The sequence below is a fragment of the Diceros bicornis genome, chromosome 35 (genome assembly GCF_020826845.1).
Source record: "Diceros bicornis minor isolate mBicDic1 chromosome 35, mDicBic1.mat.cur, whole genome shotgun sequence".
Taxonomy (NCBI): Eukaryota; Metazoa; Chordata; class Mammalia; order Perissodactyla; family Rhinocerotidae; genus Diceros; species Diceros bicornis.
In genome coordinates, this window is record NC_080774.1 from 806,244 (window position 1) to 834,063 (window position 27,820).

At 59.0% G+C, this 27,820-nt stretch overlaps 1 protein-coding gene across 1 annotated transcript in view; it reads left to right on the plus strand.

Annotated features, from left to right (window-relative positions):
• Positions 1 to 1,034: 1,034 nt before the first annotated feature.
• GALNT9 (polypeptide N-acetylgalactosaminyltransferase 9) overlaps positions 1,035 to 27,820 on the plus strand; it is a 97,275-nt gene continuing 70,489 nt past the window's right edge. Inside the window, exon 1 of the mRNA XM_058531183.1 lies at positions 1,035 to 1,275. Coding sequence (XP_058387166.1) covers positions 1,035 to 1,275 — 241 coding nt within the window. The remainder of the gene's footprint in view (positions 1,276 to 27,820) is intronic.

Below are 27,820 nucleotides of genomic sequence, written 5' to 3' on the forward strand. Positions count from 1 at the left end.
CTGGAGTCAGCAGCGTTTGCTCTCCCCTGAGGCCTGAGGACCACGACCTGGAGAATTTGACACCCCTTCTCCTGGTGAGGTTCTTGGTTCAGCCTGGCGGTGCCCCTGGGGCCCAGTGAACCTCAAGCCTGGTCCCCCTGTCCTTGAACTCAGCCGGAGATGAAGGAGAAAGGCAGGTAGATGATTCAGTTTGGCTTAGAGAAGGGGGCACACCACCAAAGAGGCTCTGACCGCGCTGTGCGCCCCTCCCCCGCCGAAGAAGACACTCACGCGGACAACACCGCCCTGACCAGGCACTCCCCCAGATCCCGCTTGCTCGGGTCGAGTTCAGGGTTTATTCCGAGGGAATGGGGGAGGGGGCGTGGGGCGGGAGGGCCGCGCGCTCCACCCCGCCACGCCTGCCCGGATGCCCTTGGTCGGGGTCCGCGGAGCGCGCCGTCCCGCCCCGCCCCGCCCGCCAGGCCGGCCCGGCTCGGGGCTCCGGGGGGGTCCCGGCGGGGCGGGCGGGCGCCGAGGCCCCGCGTGCATGCTGATGGGCTGGGCGGCCGCGTCACTCCGCACCGGCGCGGTGGCTGCGGGGCGGGCAGGAGCCGCACGCCAGCCCGAGCGCCCGCCCGGCCCGCGCCTCCCTCGCCTCTGCCGGCCCCCAGGCCCGCCCCTGCCGCCCCCCGAGGCCGGGCCGCGCCCCTCTGAGGGGGATGCCGACGGCCCCTTGCGCCCGCGGCCCCGGGCAGCCCCTGAGCGCGGGGACCCCGGGCGGCGGCGGGGCGCGCTGAGCGGGCGCGGGTGGTGCTGAAGGGACAGCTCCCGGGCGCGGGCGGCCAGGCGCGCAGACCCCGGTTCCCCGCAGACCCCGCCCGCAGCTTCCAGAACGCAGACCCCGGCCGCAGACCCCCACCGGCACCGCCGTGGCCCCGCGGTGAGCCGGGCTGGCTCATGGTCCCCGAAGCGGCGAGCCGGACGGAGGCTCCTGCGGCCCCTGGGCGCACGGGGATGCCCCGCGGGTGAGGCGGCCCCCAGCCCCAGCCGCGTTCATGGCGGTGGCCAGGAAGATCAAAACTTTGCTGACGGTCAACATCCTGGTGTTCGTGGGCGTCATCCTCTTCTCCGTGTACTGCCGCCTGCAGGACCGCTCTGAGGGGCTGGTGCAGGTCGCACGCGGCGCCGACCGCCGGGGGCGCAGCCGGCAGGCCAAGGTGGGCGCGCTGGCCGACCGCGAGGCCATCCTGCAGCGCCTGGACCACCTGGAGGAGGTGGTCTACAACCAGCTGAATGGTGAGCGAGCCAGCGTCCCTCTCGGGACAAAGGTGCTGGGCAGAGGGGCAGTGGGACGAGGGCTGTCTTTGGGCTCCGGACACTGCACGGTGTCCCAGCAGCTGGAGCCTACAGTGACCCCCGGGGCCTGACGGACACCGGGCCTGGGATGGAACTCCTGTTACTTGGAGAGGGAATTGGTAGGAGGCAGACAGGAAAGAGGGCGCCTATCAGCAGAGGGCGTGGGCCTGGATAACCAGTTGGGGTCATTCACTCACCCAATGGACACTGGAGGACCTCCCCACCCCACACAAAACGATTCCAACTTACTCCCCAAGAGGACTCGAGAGAAGTTCTAACGAGGTCCTAGGACCTGCTTTCGGAGCAAGTGGTGAGTGCCCAGGTCTGAGTGAGGGGCGCTGTGCTTTCCTGGGAGCTGGGGGCGCCCGGGCTCGCCTGGGCTCCCTCCCCTCCCTCCTTGCGGGGAGAGCGGAGGGACGGTGGTGCTGCCCTTCAGAGGGTGCTGACACAGTGTTCTTTAATGCTGCTGGGGAAGGTGCCCCCTGTGACCACGGGGTCTATTCAGCTCCCGTCCTGGGGGTGCTCAGGGCTCACTCTGAAAGTGTTGATGTGGGACAGGCGTGAGGCTGGGAGCTATGACTTGTGGATGAACGGAGTCGGGTCTAGCAGGGGCTCAGCAGGTGTCAGTTACCCAGATGGACCCTGGGCTGTGGCGCCTGGGAGCCCCGCGTCTTTGGACACTTCTGCAGAGAGCCCGGGTCCCGGTGGTGGGTTCCTTGTGTCAGGTGTGGGCCATCCCCTAGGGTCAGTGAAGTGTCACAGAGAGACAGGGCCGATGGCTGCAGGCGGGTGAAGGAGTCCTTTCCCACTTTGGGGTGCCGCAGAAGGGAATGAGTGACTGCGGCTCCTCGGCTCACTCTGTGCCGAGGACAAGGAGGAAGGGGGAAAGTTTGTGTGTTTACCTTATTACAGGCTCTTCCCTTCTGCTCTGTGCTATTCTGGTTTCTGCACTGGCAGAAGCAAGCCTCAGGCGGCGTCAGTAACCAGCTCCGGGAGGAGGTGTCGGGGAGCCGGCTGCACAGCCAGGCTCGGTCCGCACGCTGCCTGATGCGGGGTCTGCTTGGGGCTTCCTTCAGGAGGCCCACCTGCCTCTGCGCAGCAGCTCTAAACGGAGGGCTGGTGACACGGGCTGTGGGAACAGTCCACAGCCTCACCCCCCGGCAGAGAGAGCAGAGCGTCCTCTGACTTCCCAGGCGCTCTCTCACTAGCCCCAGGACGCCTGGTTTTCCTCCCAAGGTGCTCTTGGTGGGCTCTGTGACTTTTCTGATCTTTCCTGTTCAAGTGAAGCCACGAGGGGAGGAAAGTTTAGTTCCATGGCCGCGTGGCCATTCCGCGGGGCGATTCGTCTCCCAGCGGGCAGTGTGCCCGGTAACAGCAGAGCTTCACTGAAGTGTCTTTGTCGGGGTGTTATGGTCTGTTTTATGGGGGAACCGGAGGATTATATAAAAACACTGACAGCACATTGGGTTGTGTAACGTGGTGACGGCCAGCTCAGCACCAAGAGCCGTGTTCCCCGCCCCATCGTCAAGGCGGGGAGGAGCGGGGGTTCTTGATGGCAGAAAAAGCCGGGACCTTCCAGAGACCTTCCCAACACTGGCGGGAGATGATGAAGTGTTTTGGGAAAGTGGGGTGTCACCTCCACAGCCCCCCAGCCTCTCCCCTCTTCTGGCTTCTTCCTCCTTCCCTCTTCCTCTTTCTTCTTTTCTTTTAAATCTTCTCTTGTTCCTTCAATCACCAAATCTCTTCCTCCTCCTCCATTTCCCTCTCTCCTTCCTTTACCCACCCCTTCCTCCAACTGCTCCCTGGCCTCTCCCTCTCTCCGTCTCTGTCTCTCCCTCTTTGTCTCTGTCCGTCTGTCTCTCCCTCTCTTTGTCTCTCTCTGTCTCTGTCTGTCTCTCCATCTCCCTCCCCCCTCACTCTCTTCTGATGAGGCTCTGTTATACCCTCACTCAGGGCATGGACCTAGCATGATTCTCACCCAGGAGTCATTCACTATTTGTTCCCAGCAATGACAAAGGAGCCCCAATCTAACCCACATCCCTGGTTGGTCACTAAGGAGGGGACAGTACAGGAGCGGGGTTGACATTTGTTCACAAGAAGCCATTTGAAAACAGTGCTTTGCCCTCCAGACTGGCACAGATTGCCTGTGTTAAAGGAAGTTGAAGAATAGCAGAGAGAAGGCTTCCTGGAGGAGGCGAGCCACTGCTCTCATTACTGTCTATTCTGCTTGAAATCCCAGAAATGTGAAACGGATTCCTGGGAGTTGCCACCCCACACTAATCCAGCCGACTTTAGAGGAGAGGGAGAAACCCAAAACAAAGTGGATCTGTCACTTGTATGTCCTCTACCTTGACCGCTTCCCGGAACTCTCTCCTGGCGGGAAGGAGCTGGCGGGAGGGGAAGGACGTCCCGGAGGAGTGGGGCCCAGAAGCAGGACATTCTCCCCATTTCTCCCCACGCCCTTTCTTCAGCTGGTCCAGTGACCTTTATTTGGGATGTCTTATTGACCTCAGCAAAGACCTATTAAATTCACAGGACCCGAGAGAAAATATTCTTTGAGGAAATGCGGCATAGTCACATTCTACGTGTGCATGAGAGTTTGCTTCTAAACTCAGTGCTCAAAGCAAGAAAAAAGTTATAGACAGAAATCATCCTTCTGAATACCTCAGTTCAGGGTCTGTATGTGCAGCGGGCGCAGGGGCTCTCATGAACGCTGAACGCGAACCTCTAAGCTCCGTGAGAAGGAAAAGGGACAGAAAGGTCCCCATTCACTTGTTTGCTCCTCAAAGCCTTCTGTCTGTAAGAAAGTGGACAGATCCCTGGGGGTGGGCAGGGCAAATCCCTCCTGTGCTCTGGCAGCTTCCATGGTTTGCTCCTCCCAGATTCGCAGTTAAGATCTGCAAGGTTGAAGCCTGTGGCTGTTTCCCAGTCGTGGGTGTTAACCAGGGGCAGGTGATCGCCTACTAACAGGGCCTCGTGCTCAGTGAGGGCGGCTCGAATTCACTCAGAGGAGAATCTGGCGCCTACCAGCCGCCCCTCACTTCATGCCTCTAGCAGGTTCTTTTGACCCTTAGGAGCCGCGGCTCTGAGATGGAGCTGGGGGTGGGGATGGTGAGGTTTTGGTTTGGGTTGGTTGGTTGCTTTAGAGAGAGGTAATTTCTAAAATTCAGAGCACACGCGCATCAATTCCCTCTAACTTGACCCACCCCAGCCCGAGTCCGCCTGGTGCCCGTTACAGTCGGAGGTCAAAGCCGTGGGCCCAGTGTGCACACGGAAAAGCTGGGAGCCCCTGAGACAGCGCGACTGCCTGAGGAGGTTTAGAAAGTGAGTGGAGGCAGCTGCTGAAAGCAGTACTTGCTTCAGAATGCTCTGCCTTCCTGTGGGCATTAAAAGTTTAAGTTCCAGTATCAGAGAGTCCCATTGTGGTCTATCAGGCGAGGGCCAGAGAGTCCAGGGTGGGCAGCCCCGCCAGCTCTGCCAACGCCGCCGGTCACTCCCCGCGTGCCCCTCCTCCGGGAGAGAGATGCTCACCGACTCCGCTCTCCCTCAAACTTTAGAAATCCCGTACAACTGGCACCGTTTTTGCCATATTTGTGTGTGATCCTTGTCCTGTTTTTCATCTGAAGGTGGGACGTTTGTCTGTCCTGTTGTCGGCTCTACCGCGCAGGGCCTGGGGTGGTCCTTGCGTAGAGTTAGCGCTCTGCAAATATTAGTTGAATGAGCGAGTCAGTGGATCTTTCTCTAAACAATTGATTGTTTTTGCTTAAAATAAATTTATTTTAAAAGGCAATTGCAAATCACACCATACCCATAAGTAGGAGGTGACCATGCAAATGAACACGATGAAAACAGAATCATGCTGTGTAATTCCAGCAGGACCTTGCTGTCCCCACAGGCTCTGAGCCAGAGGCCTGTCCTCCTTCGTTAAAAGGGCACGTGTGGGGGATATACTAGCAGGAAGCAAGACTTTCTCCTTGAAGAAATCAGCGGATTGAGACAGACTTTAAAAGGGCGAATGTCCCGTGGTCTGAGTCAATGTCATTTAACACTGTGTCCATTTTCTGCCAGAAATCCTGTCTGGCAGGCTAGTCCTCCCAGGATTCTGGCCCCAGGCCTTGGGCAGCCCAGGTCTGTAGCAGAGCAGTGGCCTGAGGGGACAGTACCGTGGGGGACTGAGGACGGGGTGCAAGGGGCGGGGAAGTAGATTGTCAGGTTGACAAGGGGTGCGTGTCCCCGGGGCTGCGTCCATGGGAGCGCGGTCCTGGATTTCTGATCAGGAAGCCAAAATCCTACCAGTAGCCCGAGCACAATGAGTTTTAATAATAAAAACCATACTTGAGCTGGACAGAGAGGCCACAGGGAGGAGAGAAAGGGGATGGGGGGGATGCCGGGTTATTGCACGACACTGGCCCCGGACCCTCTGGTGACAGAAGACAAGAATCTAGATGTGCAGAGTCCCCCACAGTGTTTGCTTTATCAATAGGCAGACGTCACGGCTGAGAGGCTGAATCTGAGGGAGCCCGTCCAAGATTCCCCATCCGCCATGAGCGGTGGGCGGTCTGCTGGCTCAGGTTTTCCAACGTGACATGAGAAATGAGCCTCGTGAGGACAGCGGTGCTCCCGTACCCCGGACACAAGGTGGACGCCCGTCCACACTGTGTAAAGGATAAAAGGGCGAGGAAAACAGATGTGAGTGCAGAAGAGTGTCCTGGGGGAGGCGTGGCCGAGTCTGAGGGCATCGAAGGAGACCCTGGCTGTCCCCACAGGAACACTCCCCACTCCAGGGGCCGCCCGTCCCAGCCCACCCAGCCCTGGAGCCCCCGTGTGTGTGGAAGGTGCCGGTTTCTCCAGAGGGGTTTCTGAACTTCTTCTCTGCGTGAGCAGCTCCATTGTGGAAATGCTTTAGGACAGTCCCCTCGTCAGGGCGTGTGTGTGCCAGCAGAAGGCTTTCCCTGCTCCTCTGTGAGGTTTCACTCCAGAAGTGGCTCCCGCTGGTTCCAGGGGCCATTCTAGCTCGAGCTCATCAATCTTCACCCCCCGAACATGCTGTGAGTCAAGGCGTCCCCATCCCAACGGCCAGAGTCGTCGTGGCTGGAAAAATGGCCGTGGTTGTTGGAGATTTAATCACAGACCCTGGCAGGTCTTGCTTCAAAATGGCAGTGGCACTTAACTGGTTGGCCGTTTCCCCCGGGGTCATTAATTGGCTGGGCTTTCGCCCCGCGACCGTTTCACAGCTCTCCCACTGTGGTTGATTTACTATGAGAAGTGGAGAAATAGTCAGGGCTCCCGCCCCCGCCCGACGCCTCGCAGGGCAGCAGGCTGTGTGGCGGGAACTGCCTTCTCCACGTCCTCCCCGGCCCGTGTGCGTGCGCTCGGAGCGGCCTGCAGTCACGTCTCACTCTGGGAAGATTAAGAGCGTGTGGTTCTGGGTTCCCCTCATCTTTGCCTGTGCTCCTCTGCCTGCTGGGCTGGCTCTGACCCCGTTGGACCGCCGAGGAGCCGGAACAGCCAAGGCCTCTTCCCAACACGGAGGTGAGCGTGTGCAGACCTGGACCTTTGCGCTTGGGGGAGATGAGACGCCACAACGCTTCACCCTGCGATCCACACCCCTCCCGGTATTCCTCGGGGTGTGGGGGGAGTGGACCTCAGCGGGCCAGCTCCACTGGAGACTCATGTCTGCAGACTGGCTGCGCTTCTAGGAATAATTCATGCGGCTGTGATCCCGACTTGGGAGTGAGCGGGGCTAAGTGATTGCATTTACAATTCAGCTCAGTGGTCTGCATATTTCAGAGGCTCGGCACTGTTTTCTGAAAGGACAGTTTATCCTTCATTGGCTGGAAACTCAACAAAAATAAGTCTCTATACCTTTCCGTGTCCAATGCCCCACTGGAGACAGCCTGGGATGGCTCCAAGTCTCAGGATCAGCTGGGTCCCTTCTCCGTTCTGCTCTCACAAAGCAGACACCCTGGAAGGGAAAGTAGCCGGGCACTGAGGGAGGGCGAGGTGAGATGGCAACTGCGTCTTGGACTTCCCCTTCTGGAAGACCCCCTAGGACGGGAGAGGTTGGGGTGACCTTCCCAGCCACCCAGCATGGTGACTGCTGGTATCCACCATGCATCTGACAGCTGCCCCCCCATTGCCATTCACAGAAAGGAGAAACTCATTTTCCAGGTTGTCCAGAAGGTACTCAAGGGCTGCGTTATCTCGCAGTGTGGAAGCCCCACCAGCCTGTCCTCCAGGAGGCGACACAAGGGCAGGGCGGCTCTCACACCAGCGGGCCGCTGCGAGTCCACTTCCCCGGGACGTCCCGTGACGTCTAGGAACAGGCGAGGCCACATTGTAAAGAGGGGGTGACAGGAACGTGGAGGGAGGTGTCTCCCATAGCAAACACCCACCTCGTGCACCTGTGATGCCGGGGCCTCCCTGTGCGGGAACTCTGGCGCTGAAGGGCTCCGTCTCCTTGAATGCAGGTGAAATCCCACTCATCCTCGTGTTCAGTGGCCACCGGCCCTGCTCCTGATGTGGAATCAGGACACAGGGCCAGCGGGACACGGGTCCCTGCCTCTCCGGGCTGAGGTGCCCGGACAAGGAACAAGTAGCATGAAGAAGGCAATTTCAGGCAAGATAAACCCCACGAAAGACAGAGTGATGGAGCGTGGATGGGGCGAGGGGGGCAAGACCCCAGGGCTCTACCGGGTTGAATAGCATCCCCCCAAGTTCCCATCCTCCCGGAACCTCAGGATGTGACCTGACCTAGAAACAGCGTCTTTGCAGACGCAGCTGGTCAAGATGAGGTCATTCTGGAGCAGGGTGGGCCACAATCCAATGACCTATAAGGACAACGGTGTCTTTGTAAGAAGGAGAGACACAGACATGGAGGAGAAGCCACGTGCAGACAGGGCGGAGATGGGGGTGCGTCTACAAGCCGAGGACCTCCGGGGAGCCACAAGACCAGGAGCTGGACGAGGCAGGAGGGACTCTCCCCAGAGCCTCTGGAGGGAGCTCGGCCCTGTGACACCGCAGTTCCGACTCTGGCCTGTGGCCCACAAGAGGACACGTGGGTCGTGTCTGTTCCCGGGGCCCCAGGACACTGACTCGAGGTGGTCGGGAGGGAGCTCCCCTCTGATGGCTGAGCTGAGACGGGAGTGATGAGAAGGAGCAGCTGTGGGGGACCCGGGAAGGGGGTCTGGGGGGAGCACAGGGGTGCAGAGCCCCACGGTGGGCCCCGAGAGGCCCGCTGTGAGTGGAGAGGGCAGTGGAGGAGAAGTGTGTGCTGTGACGTCGGTGGGGCAGACAGGGCCACATGGTCCCCTCGGCCTCAGGGCCCTGGAAGGACTGGGCTGTGCTCCCCGGGCTGGAGCGGCAGCGTGAGTGCTCTGATCCCAGGACGCTTAGATCTCGTCTGTGACGGGGGATCACCTGCCTTCTGTCCAGCCAGTTGGTTAAAGCACGTCCGTGACTTCATGTGGATCTGCCGGACCCGGCGACATCCCCGGGACACAGCGCTGCTACTGAGTGAGGAGACCATGGTCTCCCCAGCGCCCCGAGGGGCTGGACAGTCATGATTCTGCACGTCCTCTGGCTGTGACCCGACCTGTGACCCGACGTGGGGCCTTTGGTCAGGGCTTCTCAACCAACTGCTGTCGACGTCTGTGCCAGATGATTCCTGCCACGAGCATGGTGGGATGTTGATGAGATGTCAAGCAGCATCCCTGGCCTCCACCCGCTAGATCACCTGGGGAGACCCCTGCCTCCCACGGAGAGCTTGGCGAGCAACGGGCTTGGGCAAGTCACTCACTGTCCCTGTTTCCTCGTCTGTAAGGGGGGTGGTGGGGGCACCAGCCTCAGAGGAGCCCTGAGGGGCGAAGGGAGCCGGCCTGAGAGGAGGGGTCGTCACTGTGCCGGCACGATGGCCCGAAGTGCAGAGCCCGCCAGCCACAGGAGGGGCAGTCCCAGGAACCGTCCCTGGTCCGCCCTCCGCCGGCCTGTCTGATTGTACCGGGGAGACAGGCCCGACTCAAGACCGTTGTGCCTCCCGTGTGCCCTACACCTGCCCGTCTCCCTGAAAAGCAGGAGGGAGCCGTCCCCAGGCTCAGGGCCTTCAGCTGCAACGCGTCTGGAGACTTCAGTGACCACACGCTGTTTTCATTCTCTGTGGACGGATGTTTTGGACAAATGACACAGGTCTCCTGTTTTGTTGCAATATATCACGTATTTAAGAAACAAATTCAGGGGCCGGCCCGGTGGTGGAGCAGTTAAGGACACGCGCTCCGCTTCGGCGGCCCGGGGTTCACAGGTTCGGATCCCGGGCGCGCACCGGCACACAGCTTGTCAAGCCATGCTGTGGCGGGGTCCCATATAAAGTAGAGGAAGATGGGCACGGATGTTAGCTCAGGGCCAGTCTTCCTTACAAAAAAAAAAAAAAGAAAAGAAAAATTCATTTAATTTAAAACGTGAGTCACTTTGAGGGAAACTGCTGAGTAGTGTGAATGGGGTGGTCTGCGGAGACCAGGGACTGTGGGAGGGGTGGAGGAAGGGCCGGATTTGGGGTTGACCTCAGGGCTCCGGCTGTAGCATGTGGTCTAGGAGAGTGGCTGCCCCAGGGTCATCGACCCATGAGGCCAGAACTGAGCAGGAGACTCGGGACCCGGATCCTGCGCTCCCTCCAGGGCTTTCCGTGGCCCTCCATCTGATAAAACATAAATAAAAATAAAACAAGGCACTTGCACGTATGCAGTGGGAGGTGCCTGGGTTTGGCTCAGGCCCTGGCACTCTTCAGACGCATGGACTTGGGAGCACGGCTGTAGGAGCCTCTGTTTCCTCAGGCCTAAAACGAGGCTTACCACTTCTGGTTTCAGTTGAGATCTTTGACTTTCAAGTGACAGAAAACTTAATTCCGATGGATTTAACACTTAACACAATGAGACTCATTGGCTCCTGGGACTGCAGGATCCAGTCATTGTTCTGGCATCAGGTGAGGCTTGATCCAGCAACTTGGCCCTCTCCATCTCCCCACGCTTAGGAATGCCGGCTTTATTTCATCCCTGGAACTTGGGTAGGGGTCAATCCCGTCTAAACCACAGGACACTGAGAATGGGGAAGAGACAGCTTTCCATGGAAATCAGGGAAGTAGATGCCAAGCCCCAAAGTTGATAAATGTCTCTTCTCTACAATCCTGCTGGTCAGCTGGGAGGGTTGAGGGGGTGACGTGTTATGAGTGTGTGATGCTGGGCACATGTGAGCACGTGTGCACATCAGGCCTGCAGGTAGAAGCTTGAAGGAAAAACTAGTAAGTAAAGAACAGGCCAAGAAACTTTAACTCGCCCGGCTCAGCGATAGAAAGCGTCCTGCACGAGAGGTCGCGTTGGTGGATCCGCTGGCTCGGTGGCGTCGTCAGAGACTCAGGTTCCATTCCTGCTCCTCTTCCCCCAGCAGAGGCTGCTGCTGTTCCTGGCGACAGGCGCAGACGTGACTGTGCGGGTGGGTGAACGAGGCCCGCTGCCTGCAGACCTGTTAGGAGGCCTGAAACCCCTCTGAGTTGTGCCCTCAGGCTGGAGCTGGGCACAGTGCGGCTGGGGGGAGGGGAGGGTCCACTCTCACAGCTGCATAGAAGAGGGTGGACACCCAGCAGAGTCAAGTCCACCAGCTCGTCAGAAGTGGGCAGGCCACCCGCGGTGACCGCTATAGGCTAGTGCTCAAACGGTGCCCAACCCTGAGACCCGCCCCAGGAGGTCTGGGGGCTAGGGTCCCCCGGAGATCCCAAAGCTAGTGGTCCTTGCAAGAGCTCCAGCACAGCGTGCATGCTGTGTGCGAGCTCCTGCACCGACTGGACGTCAAATGTGTGTCCCTGCAGGCCTGAGGTCCTGGTCTGGGGGCTGGACTCGAAAGACGGGGACAAGGGGCCAGTGGCTCCTAGTGGCCCTGCCTCTTAGGCCCTGAGAAGGAGGCTAAAGGTGTCATCCTCCGGGCCACTTCCCTGCATACCACGCCCTGCTCTCTTCCCGGGTCAGGTCCACCGGCCGGCATCCTGCACGCTCGCCTGGCCTGGCCCCTCAGGTCCTGCCCAGAGGGGCCCCACTCAGAAGCCTCTGCTGTTGGCATTTTATTTTTACGTAAATAAGCCAAGTACAATCGTTCCTTAAAATGAAGTCCCAGGCCTGGCAACGTGCCAGAGAAATAATGAGATCCACGAGGTGCCAGGCTGGCAATGCGTCCTCACTCCCATCTCCCAGCCCCGACCCGCCCTGCGCTACCCTCCTCCCTCCTTAGTTTCCCTGCTCTGGTTAGACGTGAGTCTTGGCAGCAGGGCGAGGGGCAGCCTGCCCAGAGCTGGACACAGGGCTGGTGTGTATGTGTGGGGGGGTACTGGCAGCTGGGACGAGGGGCAGTCTTAGTCGTGTGTGGACTGACTTGCCTGGACGGGACCTCTGGGAGGTGGGGAGGGGCTCAGGCCACGGCTGGTTGGTGAGCTTCCAGGTATATTAAAGAACAGAAAAAAATCTCAATGCCAGCTTACCAGAATTGCTGTGTATTTTAGATGTTTGTATGTAACCCATTCATACCTTCAGCACTGGAGTGCAACGTAACTGTGCTGTTCACAAGAAGACCATGGAATTCATAGAGATACTGGTTCTCGCAGGCGGTGTGGTCCGAGAATGCAACGCACGTTTAGAGTTTTGTGATAAGTGCCTTTTCCGGGCCTGTTGGCGTCTCTTGGACGCTGTGGAGGGTGCAGCCCCTTAAGACAATGAAGCCAGGTCCTCCCACCCCCCCCCCCCCACCCCGTGAGGCCCTGGGGGAGGGGCCCCGAGTCGGCTCTGGGGTCTCGGTGCAGAGGCTGGCGGCCTGGCATCCGCCCTGAGAGCAGTGCTCCAGAGGGGTGTCGTCCTGGCTTCTGCTGGCCGTGTGGGGGTCTTGTTGTCACGTACAGTGGGCACCCCGGCATTCGGCGGTCAGCAGGCTGGGATGCCCCAGGGGCCGCGTGACTTCTGAACGGATATCTGTGTAGGTGAAAAGCCAGAAACGAAAACCCAACTCTGCTTTTCATATCAAAACGATTTTTCTTCACGGTGTTAAACTTGAATCTCCAAGAATATATACATCTTCAGAGTGTCTCTGGGAAGAACACAAAGTGTTTTGTTCAAAACCTCCCCAAAAGTCAGTCACAACTGTGTCCCCTGGTTCCTGGGGACAGCGCGGTGACATCAGCCACCCCACGGGGCTCCACCAGCGTCCGAGACCTAGTCACTTGCTGGGTCCTTCATTTCGTCTCCGGGTGAGGTCCGGGCTGGCTGCGTCCTCCGGGCTGACGTTCCCGTCAGCTTGTTATTTGCTCTCTCGGCAAACGTCACTGGGCGTCCACGTGCCCCCGGCAGAGCTAAAGGCACGAGGACACAGCAGCGGGGAAGTGGGGACCTCCCCCCAGTTCTTGTGTCCCCTAAGGAGAGGGGAGACAGAAAGAAAAGCAGGTTTCACTTTGGCGGCTGCTGGAAGGAGTTACCATAAACTGAGTGGCTTAAAACAACACGAATAAATTCTCCCACGGTTCTGGGGGTCAGAGTCTGACAGGGCTAAAATCTCTAGGCTAAAATCCTGGTGTCCTCAGGGCTGGATTCTTTCAGAGGCTCCCGGGGAGAGTCCGTTTCCTGGCCTTTTCCAGGTTTTCAGGCACTGGCGTCCTTGGCGCGTGGCCCTTCCTCTGTCTTCGAGTCCAGCGGCCCTTCCTTCCTCTGTGCCTTTCCTCCGCGGTCACACCTCCCTCTCCTTCTCCTCTTGGCCTTTGTCTTCCACCTTTAAGGACCCTAGTGATGACACGGGGCCCACCTGGATAACCCAGGGTCCTCTCCCATCTCGACGTCAGCTGACTAGTGAGCTTACTCCTCTGCCACGGAACCCAACGTGCCCAGGTTCTGGGGACTGGGGTGTGACCGCCCAGGGAGATGTTATTCTGCCAGCTGCAGTAAGCAAACTACAGACTGTTGAGTGGTGATTGATGTGTCCTCAGGAAGGAAGAGACTTGTAAGTGAAGACTGAAATCGAGGAGGGGGCTTCGACCTGCAGAGGTCTGGGGAGAGCGCTCCAGGCCCGGTGGGTGCCAGGGTCCTGAGCAGAGTGCCCCGGGCGAGGGAGGACGGCCAGGAAGCCATCGGGGAGAGGGTGCCTGGGACGCACTTCTGGGCTGCATTAGTCGACTCGGGCGGCCGTAACAAAGCGCCGCACATCCGGCAGCTTAAACAGCAGAAGTTCATTCTCTCACGGTTCTGGAGGCTGGAGTCCGAGACTAAGGTGCCGGAGGGGCTGGTTTCTGGTGAGAACACTCTTCCTGGCCTGTAGACAGCCTTTCTCTGCGCTCATCCCTGGGGCCTCTCCTTCTGTAAGGCCACAGTCCTATCCGATTAGGGCCCCTCTAGCGACCTCAGTTAACCTTTGTGACCTCCCTAGGCCCCTGTCCAGATACAATCACACTGGGATTAGGGCTTCAACACGTGAATTTTAGGGCAGAGTCCAGCCCGTAGCAGGAGCATCTGCGCACAGATGCTGTTGAAAACCATGTGGCTTTACGGTCTCCCCTCGACCAGGCAGCATAGACGGAAAGAGGAGCCCAGGACCCCTGACAGCTGGAACTCGAGGAGGTGAGACGGAGCAGCTGTGTGGGAGACGAGTGTCTCGTCCTAGAAGCCAAGGGGCCAGAGCTGCCACGGGCTCTGTTGGGTCAGCACAATGAGGCCTGAGAACTGACTGCCGGCTCAGCAGGGGGAGGTGACCTGGACGGGGTCAGTTTGGGTAGGGGGCGGGTGACAAGAAGTTAGATTCAGCAGCTCGGGGCTCTGCTTTAAGGTGGGCCTGCTGGCCCCGCACTGGTGAACTGGGGCTGGGTCGTCCTCTGTGGTGGGGCCGTCCCGCAGTGTAGGAAGTCGAGCAGCATCCCTGGCCTCCTCTCACCAGACGCCTGTTGTGACAGCCACAGGTGTCTCATGTCACAAGTGTTGTCCAAGGTCCCCTGGGGCACCCCCCCAGCTGAGATCCAGGGATGTAAAGGCGGGTGAAGTGAGGGTCAGTCCCGGGAGGGAGGGGGGGCTGGCAGAGGATGCTACTGCTGAGGTGGGGAAAGGGCAGCGTGGACGTGGATGGGCCTGCTCCAGAGGAGGTGGGAGGGAAGAGGGGTGCTGGAGCCCCGTCCTGGGGCGGGGAGGGGATGAGACCCCCCAGGGCGGTGAGGCCTGGCCAGCACCTCGGACAGCTCCTCTTGGGTGGGTAGGCAAGACGTGCCGGGTAGGAGCTCTGTCTTCTCTTCTGATTCTTCCACTTCTCAGGGAGGCAGGAAACAGGGTTGTCAGCTGAGGCAGAGAAGTACAAACTTCCTTCCTTCCTGTTTTAAGTGCGGCTCTAGCATTAGGCAGATTTTTAGGAAGAAGTGTGTATCTGGTTACGTGTGATCCATATGTTTTCTTTCAGAATGAGGGCGGCACAGAATGTGTTATGAAACCGGTCGCCGGGTTGGCTGGGTTGAGGACCCCGTCCGTAAGGTGGAGATGGATGGTCAGCGTTGACCAGCTGTGGCTGCCCCTCTGGGAGGCTGCGAGAGGGTGTTGAGAGCCTCACAGAGACGGGCTGTCGCTGCCCCTGCCCCGTCACCTCCCAGCCCGAGAGGAGCTGGTCTCAGGCCCCCGGTCCCTCCCAGGGCGGTTCCACCCACAGGTCTTTCTGGGGGCAGGAGGGGAGGTTGAGGAAAGACCCAGCAGGCTTCAAGGGTGGGCGGGCCGTGGTGGGGCAGCCTGGCCACCTGGGGCTCCTCCAGACTCTTTGCTTGGACACGGAGTCTTCCCAGGCACCCTCATCATGGTCTTCCCCGCCCCCTGCCGTCCTTTTCCTCTATCGTGGAAACATCGCCGCCTTGGAGAACGTTCTCAGGGTGAAGGCTGCCCTCCTTCCCAGACCCGGACCCCTCCCAGGCTTCACGTTTCTGAGTGAGACCCAGGGCAGGGATCACCCACAGCTCCAGGGAGAGGACACGCTGCTGTTTGGAACCCTTTCTGAGGCCGGTTCGTGCACACCTGACGGTCACAATGAGCAGGTGAACGGCCGTGCCGAGCCCCCGAGCTCCGTGAACGCGTCTGGTCCTCACGGCCTCCTGTAAGGAGATAATCTCTCCACCCCAATTACAGCGATGAGGAGACCAGGGCCCTCGAGGTCAGGCAAGGGTAGAGGTGGGGTTTGAACCCACATCTGGCTCCAGGGTCCTGCCCTGAACCACCTCCCCGGAGACGGGCTGGGAAGACGTCAGCTCAGCCAGACCAGTGGTCAGGGCATTTTGTCTTCTGCCTTTTACAGCAAAAGGGACTATTTTTATTTTTAACAGAATAGTTGAGTCAGGTCAGCTCTGCGTGGAGCCCCCGTCTGAAACCCAGCAAGCCTCGGTTTTATTTCAGAAAATAACAGAAAGGGCCTGGCCACTCAGGGACTATTTTCACACTATTTGAGCAGATTGTGGGAAAATGCCTGTTGACATTCCACATGCTTGAGCGCTTAGCAGTGGATGCCAGGAGCAAACAAGTTCATCTTAATTGGTAGGAGCAGAACGTTGCGGCTGAACGTGGGCTGCAGAGCCAGACCGTGCGGGTTTAGAGCCCCTGCCCCTGCAGGCGGTCAGGTTACTTAACGTCTGTGCTCCTCCGCGTCTTCGTCCGTAAGATGGGATAAAATAGCACTTACCTCGTGGGGTTGTTGTGAGGATTAAGTGAGGGAGACAGGTAAAACTCTTGGAGCAATGCCCGCCACGTGGGTTTTGCTCAGCAAGGGTGATGGCTGACTTTGATGAGTGCTGGTTCTCTGCTTATCCACAGTCCCCCTGACCTTCTCGCCCAACTCCACCAACAAGATAATATGTGTGAAGTGCTTGCCAAAGTGCCCGACACATAGTAGGGGTCAGCAAGCAAGTGGGAGAAGGGCGGTCTCTGCTCCTGTCCAGGGAGTCCAGGGACAGGGCCAGTCTCACTCTCTGGGCCACCAGACTGTCAGCATGCTGGGACCAGCCCTGCATCCCCACTTCTGTCCCCAGAGTGTGGGAGTGTCCTCCTAAGGACTCCTAAGTGTCCTCCTGTCTGCGCCCCCAGGGCTGGGCTGGGCCCCCAGGACACGTATTTCCGGGGAGATTCCGCAGTCGGGACCTGAGCAGAGAACCAAGCCCGTTGGAGCCAGAGCACGTCCACCATCAGAGGCCAGGATGGGTGTGGGGAGGCCGGGACCTGACCACTGTGTCCCTCAGAGCCAGGGGGCTGCTGGGGTGACAGGACGCCCAAGTGTCCCCGTCCCTGCTCCCCAGCAATCATTAGGCCCACACCTGGGGCAGGTTGGCACTTGTTCTCGTGAGGAGCAGGTGTGTGACAGTCCACAGCCATCGCGTGCTTTACAGAGTGAAGGAGGAACCTGGAAATCTGTTTGCGAGACATTTCCAGTCCTTCGGGATCTCTGTGCTTTGGCCCTGTAAATATCTATCCGAATGGAGCACAGTGTTCTCTACGAGGATTCACCCGGCTCTGCCTGGTCTCGGCGAGGACAGGTTTACAGGTGTCGCCGTGTCCTGCGGCGTCCTCACGACCCCTGCATCAGAAGGACAGTCACCTTCTCACTGTTGACAACCTGTTATGAGTTTGGGTCCTCAGGAAATCTTAAAGACTGTGATGAAATTAGCAGCCGTGTTGGGGAAAGTGGATAACACTGAAGCTGGGGGGAGAGAGACGTCATCTGCAAAGGCAGCCGGGGGCTCTCGTGCTGTCTCCACCACAATCATCAGAATCGTAGCCAGCCAGTGAAGTCGCCCACGCCTTTACAGGGAGAAGGAGGAGGAGCCGGGGCTGGTGGGATGCTGCTCGCTGCCCTTTCTACCCCCTCCACCAAATTGACTCCACCACGTGGGCCGCCATGCCGCAGGCGCACGAGGGCCCTGCCCGGAGCCCCAGCAGGTGATTCCTCGTCTGTTAACCGTGGAGTCCCGTTTGCCGGACGGCATTAGGCATGGGGGCTGGTGGCCTCTTGGCCCTGGGCAGCTTGAGGACCTGCTACCCCGTTTGAGGTCTGCCTCCATCCCTCCTCTTGGGCCCTGGAATGTGTGACCGTGTGTGGTCACCGTCAGGGAACTCGGATCTGTGGCCCCCTGGAGGCCCGGGGGGCAGGGTGTGCGTCTGCCTGTCCAGGCTGCTGGGGGCTTGTCAGTGGAGCCCCCCACCCCGTCCACGGCTGCAGCCCCATATGGGGTCCGTCTGGTCCTCTTTGGAATGTTACGTCTGCGGTATTCAGAACACCCCTCGGAAAAAAGCAGATCACAGCACACTCATCTCCCAAATGCCCAGTTTTCTTCGCGTTTAGCCTCGTAATTTCTTGCTATCTTGTCAGATGTTTATTGCTTTTCAGCAATGGGTGTTGTTGCTTTAAATCTAACATCCTCAGCAGGCTTCAGGGTGGCGGGTGGTCCAACTAGCCCGGTCAGCCTTATGGGGACCCCGCGGACGCCGAGTCCCCATCTCTGGGCTGCTAGAGGCCGTGTGTCCCCAGGGTGTCCCGACACTGGAGCAAGGACCAGGCCACAACTCGGGGCCCCCGACTCTGCTGGGGAGGACCGGACGCCCTCCCGGAAGGCACCTCGCTCTGCCCTTCCTCTCAGGCTATCTTGTGACTGGCAGCCTCTCCATTTGGGCTGTTTCCTCTAGAAATTTTGGCTTAAGTTGCTGTGACAGATGGAAATCAGTAGCTCAGAGAGAAGCTGGGAGCTTGAAAGCCACGCTTCCTTCCAAACTGAAAAACCACGGCCGCCCACACGCCCCAAGCCTCCTGTGCTGGAAGTGGGGGTGGGCCGAGTGTGAAGTGACTCTTCTGGGAAGAGGAAGTGGGACGGGCTCCTCGGGGCCTGGAGCCACATCTGCCTCCCTTGAGGGGTCTGGGCCCCCAGGGTGGCTGGCCAAGTCCCCCTTGCCGGGGAAGGCAGCCTGGCTTTTCTTGCTGCCCCTCGTTCCTAACACTTGCCTCCTTGCTTCTCCAGGTGAGAGAATTCAGAGTCCGTGACAAAACCCTGGGCTGACTGCACTGTGGTTTGTTTTTCTCATGGAACGTGAAATCTAGAGGGCTCTAGACGTCCTCAAGAGCCCAACCCCATTTGAAATCCAACCCCTTCCTTCCAACTGTGAGACATTTGACCTCATGGTCACACAATGGCTGCTGCAGCCCCAGGCATTGAGTCCTAATTCCAGGCAGGAGAAAGGGGGAAAGACTGTGGGTAAAAGGCAAACATATCCCCCCACCACATATACCAGCTGAGTCTACCTTTTAGACACATTTCCCAGAAATTCCACCCAGAGAATTCACTCAAATCTTATTGACCATATCTTGGTCACATGCCACTCCTAGCTGCAAGGTCAGGCCTCAGAGGAGAGCGCGTTAGCTGAACTGGTTCCATCCAGAACAAACTGTGGTTCTGCTAATAAAGAGAATGAAGAGAATAGACGCTGGCCCAGCAGCCGTAGTGTCTGCACCGTCCCTTCTCCTGTGACGACTTCTCCTCCTTCTTCTCCGGAGGCCAGAAGTCTGAAATCAAAGTGTTGGAGGTTGATTCCTCCTGGAGGCCGAGGGGTGTCTGTTCCAGGCCTCTCTCCAGCTCCCAGGGCTCCTGGCGATCCCTGGCATTCCTGGGCTGTGGACTCTCACTCACGCTCGGCCTCCGTCTCATGTGGCTCCTCCTCTCTGTGTCCTCTGAGCCTCTCGAATTTACGAGGACATTTTTGTTGGATCTGGGACCCGCTGTCATCCAGGATGATCTCATCTCAAAGTCCTCACCCTAGTTACGTCTGCAAAGACCCTATATCCAAATGAGACCACATCCCCGGGTTCCAGCTGGACATCTTTGTGGCCACCATTCACCTCGCGCCCCTCTCCACCCATCTGGATCAGGGCACAGCCTCTCAGCCTCCAAGGCGGCCGTTTGAAGCCCACTGGGATGGCCCAGGCCAGTGTAAGGGGCGGACCACTCAGCTTGGACGGTCGCTGCCCGCAGGGAAGCAGACCCGGCTGCCAGATTGCCAGGTCCTCCTGAAGGAGCTGAAGGTCAGACCTTCCCGTGACACCAGCCGGGGTTGGTTCCTAAGAGCAGCCCTCGGAGCAAACGGGGCTGGCAGCCGCAGGTGGGGCCCCTGAGACTTGAGCCCCACGCCCCTCCTGGTTCCTCCACGTCCCTGCTCTTCTCGTCCAGACCATCCGCGTAAACAGCTGCTGGGGCCACCGCTCTGAGAGTCCACAGGTGTCCCAGACCCGTCCTCCGGCCCCAAACGTGGGCCTTGTGAGCCACCCGTGTGCCCGCCTGGGGTCCCGCCACGGCTGGGAGCAGAGGGGCCTGCTGCCCCCGCCTCCTCTGGCACCTGGGTTTGGGGAAGATGTTGGGGGGCCGCAGGCTGTCCATGAGGTCACGTGCGGCCGTCGGGAGCCCCAGGTGAGGTGGTGAGGCACAGGCCACCAGGCCTCAGTGTGACTGGGCTGTGTGGCTGGTCAAGCGACGCTGAACCTCAGTTTCCTCCTCTGTGGAATGGGACAATGCAGTCTGACCTCAGAGGCCAGTGTGAAAGTTACAGGATGGACTCACCCGGGGTGGCTGGCATGTCACAGGCACGGCAGAAGTGCAGCTCTCCTCATCCCCCCGCCCCCGGGGCCTGGACAAGCCCCGTTCTTGCATCAGAACTGGATCTGGCTCCGGCCCCGCTCCTGAGTGGGGGCTTCAGACGGGAGAGGGGCTCAGCGAGTTCAGGGAACACAAAGAGGCCAGTGGGGTGGGCAGATGAGAGATGAGGGTGGGAGGTGGCAGGACCGGTCACGGGGCCCTGGGAGGCCATCAAGAGTGTTTCCCTTCGTTCTGAGTAAGTCGTGATGCTCGTGATGCTCGGGAATGCAAGCGAGAAGGCAGGAGGTGTGAGCGGAGGAGGTGCCGGCCCTTGGCTCCATACAGCCTCGAGGGCGTGGGGCATCAGGACGGGGGTTTCGTGCACAGTCCGCTCTCCCCAGCCCTTCCCGTGAGTAGTCGTGCCCCAGGGATGGTGGGAGCACAGATCGTCAGACGGGAAATGGTGTGTCCAGGGCGGAATGCATCTGCGGAGAAGCCACATGAGCCGGGTAGAGGCGGGGCCAGGCCTGGAGCCCAGGTGTCTCAGGTGTCCTGGCTTCTGGGGTCCAGCGCTCTGGAGATAAGCCCTGGATGGGAGATTCTCCCGCAGTCAGGCACCTGAGAACCTCCTGGCCAGCCAGATGAAGTGCGGGCCCCTGGGCCGACCTGGGACTGGCTGGTGAGCGTGTCTGGGGAGGATCAGGAGCCTGCACCCCGGGGTACCTGCCCGTGTGGATCTGCTCTGCAGCATCCCACATGGAGACACACTCACCCTGTCCTGTGACAGAGTCGGAGCAGAGGGCACCCACCACGGCCGTCGAAAGGTGTGGCCGAGGCAGCCAGCCGGCCCTGCAGCCACTGCTCCCACCATGGTCTGGTGAGGGAGTGACTGCTTCTCATCAAGGGGCTGCAGGCACAGAAGGCGCATGCAGGGGCCTCGGTCCCCTGCCCCGGCCTGGGGTGGCAGAGCCCCGGTGCTCAGGAGGCTGAGCGCCCAGAGGCTGCAGGAGGAAAGGGACACAAGCCCCCGCTGCATGTTACAGCCACTCAGTTTCCCGTGTGGAGACCCTGGGCCGCGTGAGAAATTGTTGCACGCTGGGCAGCTTAAAGCAACACAGATTTATCCTTTCACAGCTCTGGAGGTCAGAACCCAAAACGGGTCCCTGGGTTAAAATCCGGGCAGGGCCCCGCTCTCTGGAGGCTCCCGTGGGGGGATCCTTCCTACCTTGTCCAGCCTCTGGGGGCCTCAGCTGCTTGCTCCCCATCCTTGACTGGTGGCCGCATCCCCCAGTCTCCGCCTCCTGTCAGCCTCCTCTTCTGCGTCAACCCCCCCACCCCTGCTCTAAGGACACTCGTGATGGCATTTAGGGCCCTCCCGAAGAACCCAGGACTCGCTAACCACCTCGCGGTCCTTCAGCTAATCCCATCTACAAGATCCCTTTACCATTTAAGGCGACGTGTCCACGTTCCAGGGTTAGACTGACATCTTTGGGGCCCTTGCTTAACTCCCGACACCCGTCCTGGCTAACTGACAGACATAGACCCTATTTGTTGTTACCATAGTGCTATTTTTCCCAACTATGAATGAGTTGGTGATGTTTAGAGACATGAGTCTGTATTGCTGCCTTCTCCTGAGAGTCAAGATCTGGAGCAGGGCCCCTGTGGGTAGCACGTGGGCACCCACTGCCCCCATCCCCACCGCTCCCCATTGCCCGCCCCCCAGATGCCAAGTGATGGTCTCCATTGATGGTGAACTTCCGCGTCATTTCCTCAGGGCGCGTCAGGAGAAAGCGTCTGGGAATCGGGGTGCAGACCACGCATCGCAGGTCTGCCCCTCCACTGACGTTCGCTCCTAAGCCCTGCGTCAGTGCCCCCGTGAGTCACTCACACTCTCTGACACAGCGTCTCCTCTGCTGTGGTGTCTTCCACATCATCGCTTATAATTAGAAAAGTGTGTTCCCTCAGGTCGTGGGAAAGGAACTTCAAATGATTATCCCGTAAGAGCAGAATTGCTGCGGGCACCTTCCACGTAAGTGCTGGTCTCTTCCAATTACAACAAGGATGATGGATTTGAGGGGGAGGAAGCCGTGCTCAGCCTGAGGCTCAGAAGGCAGCTGCTTTTCTCTCCAAAGTCAAATGGCCGCTCTGAAGCCAAACACGTCTCACCAGAGGTGTCACCTCAGGCTCTGAGCAAGAGCATCGGAGGGGAGAATGTTCTGGAAGAAGTGGGTGCTCTGTCAGCAGGGCGTGGTGGGACTCTGGGTTTGGAAAGGACCAGGAGCTGTGCCTGGACCCTCGGAGCCTTTCTTCCCATCCTGACTTGACAGCTTGCCTCTGCTGCCTGGGACCCACCTCCGCCCCCCCACCTGGACCCCAGGCGCCTGGACGCCTGGACGAGCCCTGCACCCGCCAGGCCTCTGCGGTGCGGTCAGTTTGTCCAGGCCGTGTTCTGCCTTGGCCAGCCCAGCTCCTGCCCACCTGGGCTGTGATGGCGCACACCTGAGAGGGCCGCCCACCTGGGCTGGGCTGGAGCACACCTGAGCAGGTGGCCTCCCTTTGTGTAGACGAGGAAGGCCCCCAAACCCTTTGTTCTTGCATCAAGAGGCAGGGGTGCTCTCCTGGTGATTAATCCACTCGGGGCCCAGGCCCACTGGTCAGTGTCCAGTACCTGATTGGAGCCCTGGGGTGGAGGAGGCAGGCCCCATGGGCGATGGCCACTCCACGTGTGGGAGAGAGCTGGTCCGGAAAGAACTGGAGGGGGATGGAGGGAGGGAGGGAAAGACAGACAGACAGAGAGGGAGGGGGAGAGACTGAGGGAGTGAGGGAGGTGCCAGGTCGTCAGCGTCCACAGGCCGCCTCGCCCCCAGGGAGCCCTCATCCTCCCCGACCCGGTCACCACGGGCAGACTGTCAGACTCAGCACAGGCCCCTCCAAGCCCCTCCACCCGATGGTCACTGTGCCAGCCCCTCCAGTGGCCCCATTTCCTGCCGACTGAAAGCCCCCGCAGGTGTGGAGCCAGCTGCCTGGCAGGTGCTCCCCGGGCACACGGCTGACCTCAGCACGCTGTCCTGTCTGCCTGTTTACGTGGCTGTCTCCATGGGACGGTGCGCCTCTGAGGGCAGACACTGCGCCTCATCCCCCGGGGACCATCTGGCTCCGGGCATTCAGGAGACACCCTGGAGGTTTTTGATGAGTGGATAAAGGGATAAACAGTTCAGCCCAGGTGAGAGTTCACGTCCGCAGCCACAAAGTTATGTTTGCGCAGAGTTTTTAGTGACATAGGAGAATGCTCAAGACGTGGTGGTGAGAACAGAACAGAGGTGTGTGCTTCACACATACTTATTGAACTTAGTTGAAACCGTTATATATAATCCTATAAAAATCATGTGAGCACTGAAATATTGATATTGATGTTCCCTGCGGAGTGGGGCCCTGGGTGATGCCGTGCGTGTGCACACGTGCATGTGTGTGCTTTCAGAATTTTCTACAGTAAGCAGTTATGACCTTTTCAATCGAAGAAATGCTCTCTTTTTTTTTTTTTTGTGAGGAAGATCAGCCCTGAGCTAACATCCATGCTAATCCTCCTCTTTGTGCTGGGGAAGACCGGCTCTGAGCTAGCATCTATTGCCAGTCCTCCTCCTTTTTTTTTCCCCCAAAGCCCCAGTAGATAGTTGTATGTCATAGTTGCACATCCTTCTAGTTGCTGTATGTGGGACGCAGCCTCAGCATGGCCGGAGAAGCAGTGCATCGGTGCGCGCCTGGGATCCGAACCTGGGCCGCCAGCAGTGGAGCGCGCGCACTTAACCGCTAAGCCACGGGGCCGGCCCCGAGAAATGCTCTTTCTAATTAAAGTAGAAGCACATATGGCTGGCAGCGACAGAAAGCTCATCTAAACCTTCTGGAAAGTAATTTGGCACCAAGATCCACAAAAATATGTGTATCTGACCCAGTGGTTCAATCTCTGAAATAAGGAAACAATCCTAAATATGTAAGTAAATACATAAACAAATGTGTAAGCATGCAAGAACTGTTACGCAGATGTTTACATATCCATCTGATAGAATATTTCGTGGTGGCTTAGAAGATAATTATTAACTATAGTTATTATTGAATCTTATATATAATAATGTAGGAGACACTTTGACAATAATTTTAAGAGGGAGCAAAAAGCAGAATGCAGACTTCTCATCTGAGGACTGAGCGGCGCGTGGCGCCCCTCCTGACGCCGTCCCAGGGCAATGCCGCTTCCAGGGTGAGGCAGACGCGGGGAGCCAGCAGCACTCGGGGAGCCCGGTGAGGCCTGGTCGTCACGGGATTCCTGCCGAGCTGAAGAAGGTTCCTGAGCGCCAGCTGGCAGCTCATTTTCTGAGAGAGACGTGAGGCCCCTCTTGGGTGTGAATGGGGGTCCCCCAGATGCCCCCAACCAGGGCTTGTATTTGATCTGGATGCGACATGGCCGAGCTTGTTCTGTGTGGTCACCTGTCCGTCCTCATGCCGGGCTGGCTGTGGAGGTTTGCACCACCGTGCCTGCCTCCAGCCCCACTGTGGGGGGCAAGGGCTGGCGATGGGGCAGCCCGTGGACAGGGGGCCACTTTACCCACCTAAAGGGTGGCGTCCAAGTGGCGCACCTGCTGACGGGCGAGTGCCCGGGAGAGCCTTACCCGAGGCCCACCCAGAGCACCTCGACCCACCTGGGGCAGAATGAAAGTGTAGCCTGAGTGACAGAGGCTGGATGTTCCATCACGGCACATCCTTCACCAGGAGACTGTCCTGCCTTCCTCTCGTGAGCTGGTGGTGACAGTAATAAGTACTCACTTCATTACCATCCTTGGTGGCAAAACGAGAAGTTGGTGACCTGTGTTGACCACCTCTGAGATTCTGCTTTGAGAGGTTTTGAGGTTTAGAGGCTGGGCTTGCCCCTTCCTGGCTCTGTGGCCGGCGAGCCTGCGTGGTCTGCTCCGTGACATGCGGTGACACAGGCGCCCGGCATAGAGGGTGACCCCAGGGAGCAAAAGAGGCAGGCACAGGCCACGGGTCAGTAACAGGTCAGCTGTCAAGCCAACTGTGACCTCCACACGCCCCGGGACAACAGACAGGATGCTGTTTCTGCTTATTTGTGGAAAGGTGGTGGGACGGACGTCTGGAGGCTGAGCTAACGCCTGCACGTTTCCCGTTGTTCTCAAAATCACACCCAAGTCAAGGGCGGAACCACATCTTGGGGCCTCAATTCCACCTGGAGGAGGAAGTGGAGGATTTCCAACAGGAGAAACAAACTCCTCCCCTTGGGGAGGCCCAGCACCTCTGGAAGCCGCGTCCACGTCTGCGCAGGAGGACAACCTCGAGCCGGGCCAGGTGCCCGGGGAAGCCCCAAACTGGCCCTCCGATGTGAGGGATGTCCACGTCAGCATGTCCCGCTCAGAACCCACTGGCTGCAGGTCATGTCCGAGTGGGCTGTGAGCGTGGGTCCGTGCATTTCCCTCGGCCGCCCTGACGACGCAGCGGCCAGGTGGCTGAAGCAGCAGACGCCTGCTTTCTGGAGGTTCTGGAGGCCGTGAGTCTGAGATCAAAGTGGGCAGGGCCGTGCTGCCCCCGGAGGCCCCAGGGGCGGATCCTTCCGGCCTCTCCCAGCCTCTGGTGGCCCCAGGGGTTCCTTGGCTTGTGGCCGCATCACTCCAGCCTCTGCCTCCGTTGTCTCATGGTCCGCCTTCTCTTCGTCGCTCCGAGTGGGCCCCTGCGTCTGTGTTCAACGAGACCTCCAGGAGACGCGGATCGAGAACCACGTCCCAGATTGAAAGCCTCGATCTAAGGGAAGCTGTTCCTCCACGGAGCTCCCGCCTCAGGGCCGATGTGACCTCGTCCCAGGGGTGTGGCCGCTGGGGTCGGAGTCCTGGCTCGATGACCACTCTCTCCTCAGGCTCAATCATTCATTCCCCATTCATCATCCAACCCCCTGGACTCCGGGCTCTGCTTGGCCGATGGAAGGCCAGTGATGGAGAACTCGGACAAGCCTCCTGGGACTGGTCAGGGAGGCCAGAGTCCAGCTGGTCTCACCGGCGCGTCCACAGCGGTTGATAAAATATCAAAGTGCAGCCCGTCCTGGCCATTCGTGGATCCTGCACTTGCAAATCCGCCTGCTCACTAAGATTTATTTATACCCCCGAATCAACATCATGGTGCTTTCATGGTCGTTCAGGGACAAGGGCAGAGCCACGAAAGAGTTAAGGCAGCCAATGCGCACGTTCCCCACGCGGGTGAGGAAGGCGACGTCTGCCTCAGCTCTCGGCTATCAGCACATGTCCTTTCCACGGACTGTTTAGTGCCCGTTTTTCACATTTTTGTGCTTTTTGTTGGTGATTTCACTGTTTAAAATGGCCCCCAAGCATAGAGCTGAAGTGCCGTCCAGTGTTCCTGAGCGCAAGAAGGCTGCCGTGTGCCAGCGGAGAAAATGCGTGTGTGAGATGAGCCCCATCTGGACGAGTTATGGCGCTGTTGGCGTGAGTTCAACGTTAATGAGTCAACAGTCCATGTTCAACGGGGTGACTGAACACACATGAGACAAGGTGACGTATCAATCGGCTGGTGAAGATGCGACCAGAGGCTGCAGGAACCTAACCTAGTCTCCCAGGAGCAGCAGCCCAGCGTCCGCTGGTGCCATGTTCACGGTGGCTTTATAGAGCGTGACTACCACGAATTACGAGAATCGACTGTGTTTCTCTGAGAACTGATAGCAGCTGCTGCCTCGAGCCCCCGGCATCCCACAGCCGCCCCCCGGGACCCCTCATCTCCCACAAACCAGCGCCTGTGAGTGTCTGGGACCCGCTGCAGCAGGCGGGCCAAATCCCCTGGATTGCAGCCTGCCCTTGTCCTCCAGTTAACACGGTCCCGGCCCCAAACTCCAGGGACCCCAGGGTCCCTCTCAGGATCCCCGAATTCCTAGGGGCCTTGCTTTCCAGCTTCTCACTCCACGTGTCATCTAGGACGCTCCCTCTTGATGGGAAATCCGTCTTTTCAGCCCTTTCTGTAAAAACACAACAAACGTGGAAACACCCTTGTGGAAAGTGTTTGTATTTTGTGGATTTTATGGAGCAACAGGCATCATGAGAGTCCCTGTCTCCCCTGCTCCCTTCCTCCCCATCCCTTTAGAGTCGCGTCCTACCTCCTCAGAGCAAACCACCGTCTTCCTGGGTCCAGGGCCGTGGCGGGCGCTCCACCGCCGGCCAGAGTGGGTGGTGGGGCTGGTGTCAGGTCCCGTGAGGCCGAGAAATTCTTTCAAAAAGAAGGATAGATACTCTTGGTCATTGAGTGGATGAAGGCCTTGGGAGAGGCGGCAGGGGGCCAGGGCCTTGACCAGGACGGCGCTGCCCAAACTCTGCCTGTTGTGTCCTGCTGCCAGACCCCCAAGGCAGGGTCCTGAGTGGGGTCAGGGATGGGCCTCTGGTCCGCCTCCCACCTGGCAGAGCCAGACCCTGGCCTGGCCCTTTCACGGCTCAGGTCTCAGCGTCTTCGCTTGCAAACAGGGGCCCCACCTCTCCTGTGGGGTTGGACAGAAAGTGCCCCTGGTGCTTGGTGAGCGTGGGGCAGACCGCTGACTTGGAAGGAGTCCTTCCTCCGTCAGCCATCGACTGGTCGCCTAGGTCGCCTACCATGCGCCACGAACATGCGAGGCCCTGGGGGTAAAATGGTGAAAAAAAGAGATAAATCCCTGGCCTTTTGGGGAAAGGGAGACACAGTCCAGAGACCAGATAATTTCAGGTTTTAATAAATTCTGTGGAGAAAATAAAACAGGGATTGTGAGGGAGGCACTGGGAGCTGCTTTGGATTAGAATCCAGCAAGAGTCTCTGAGG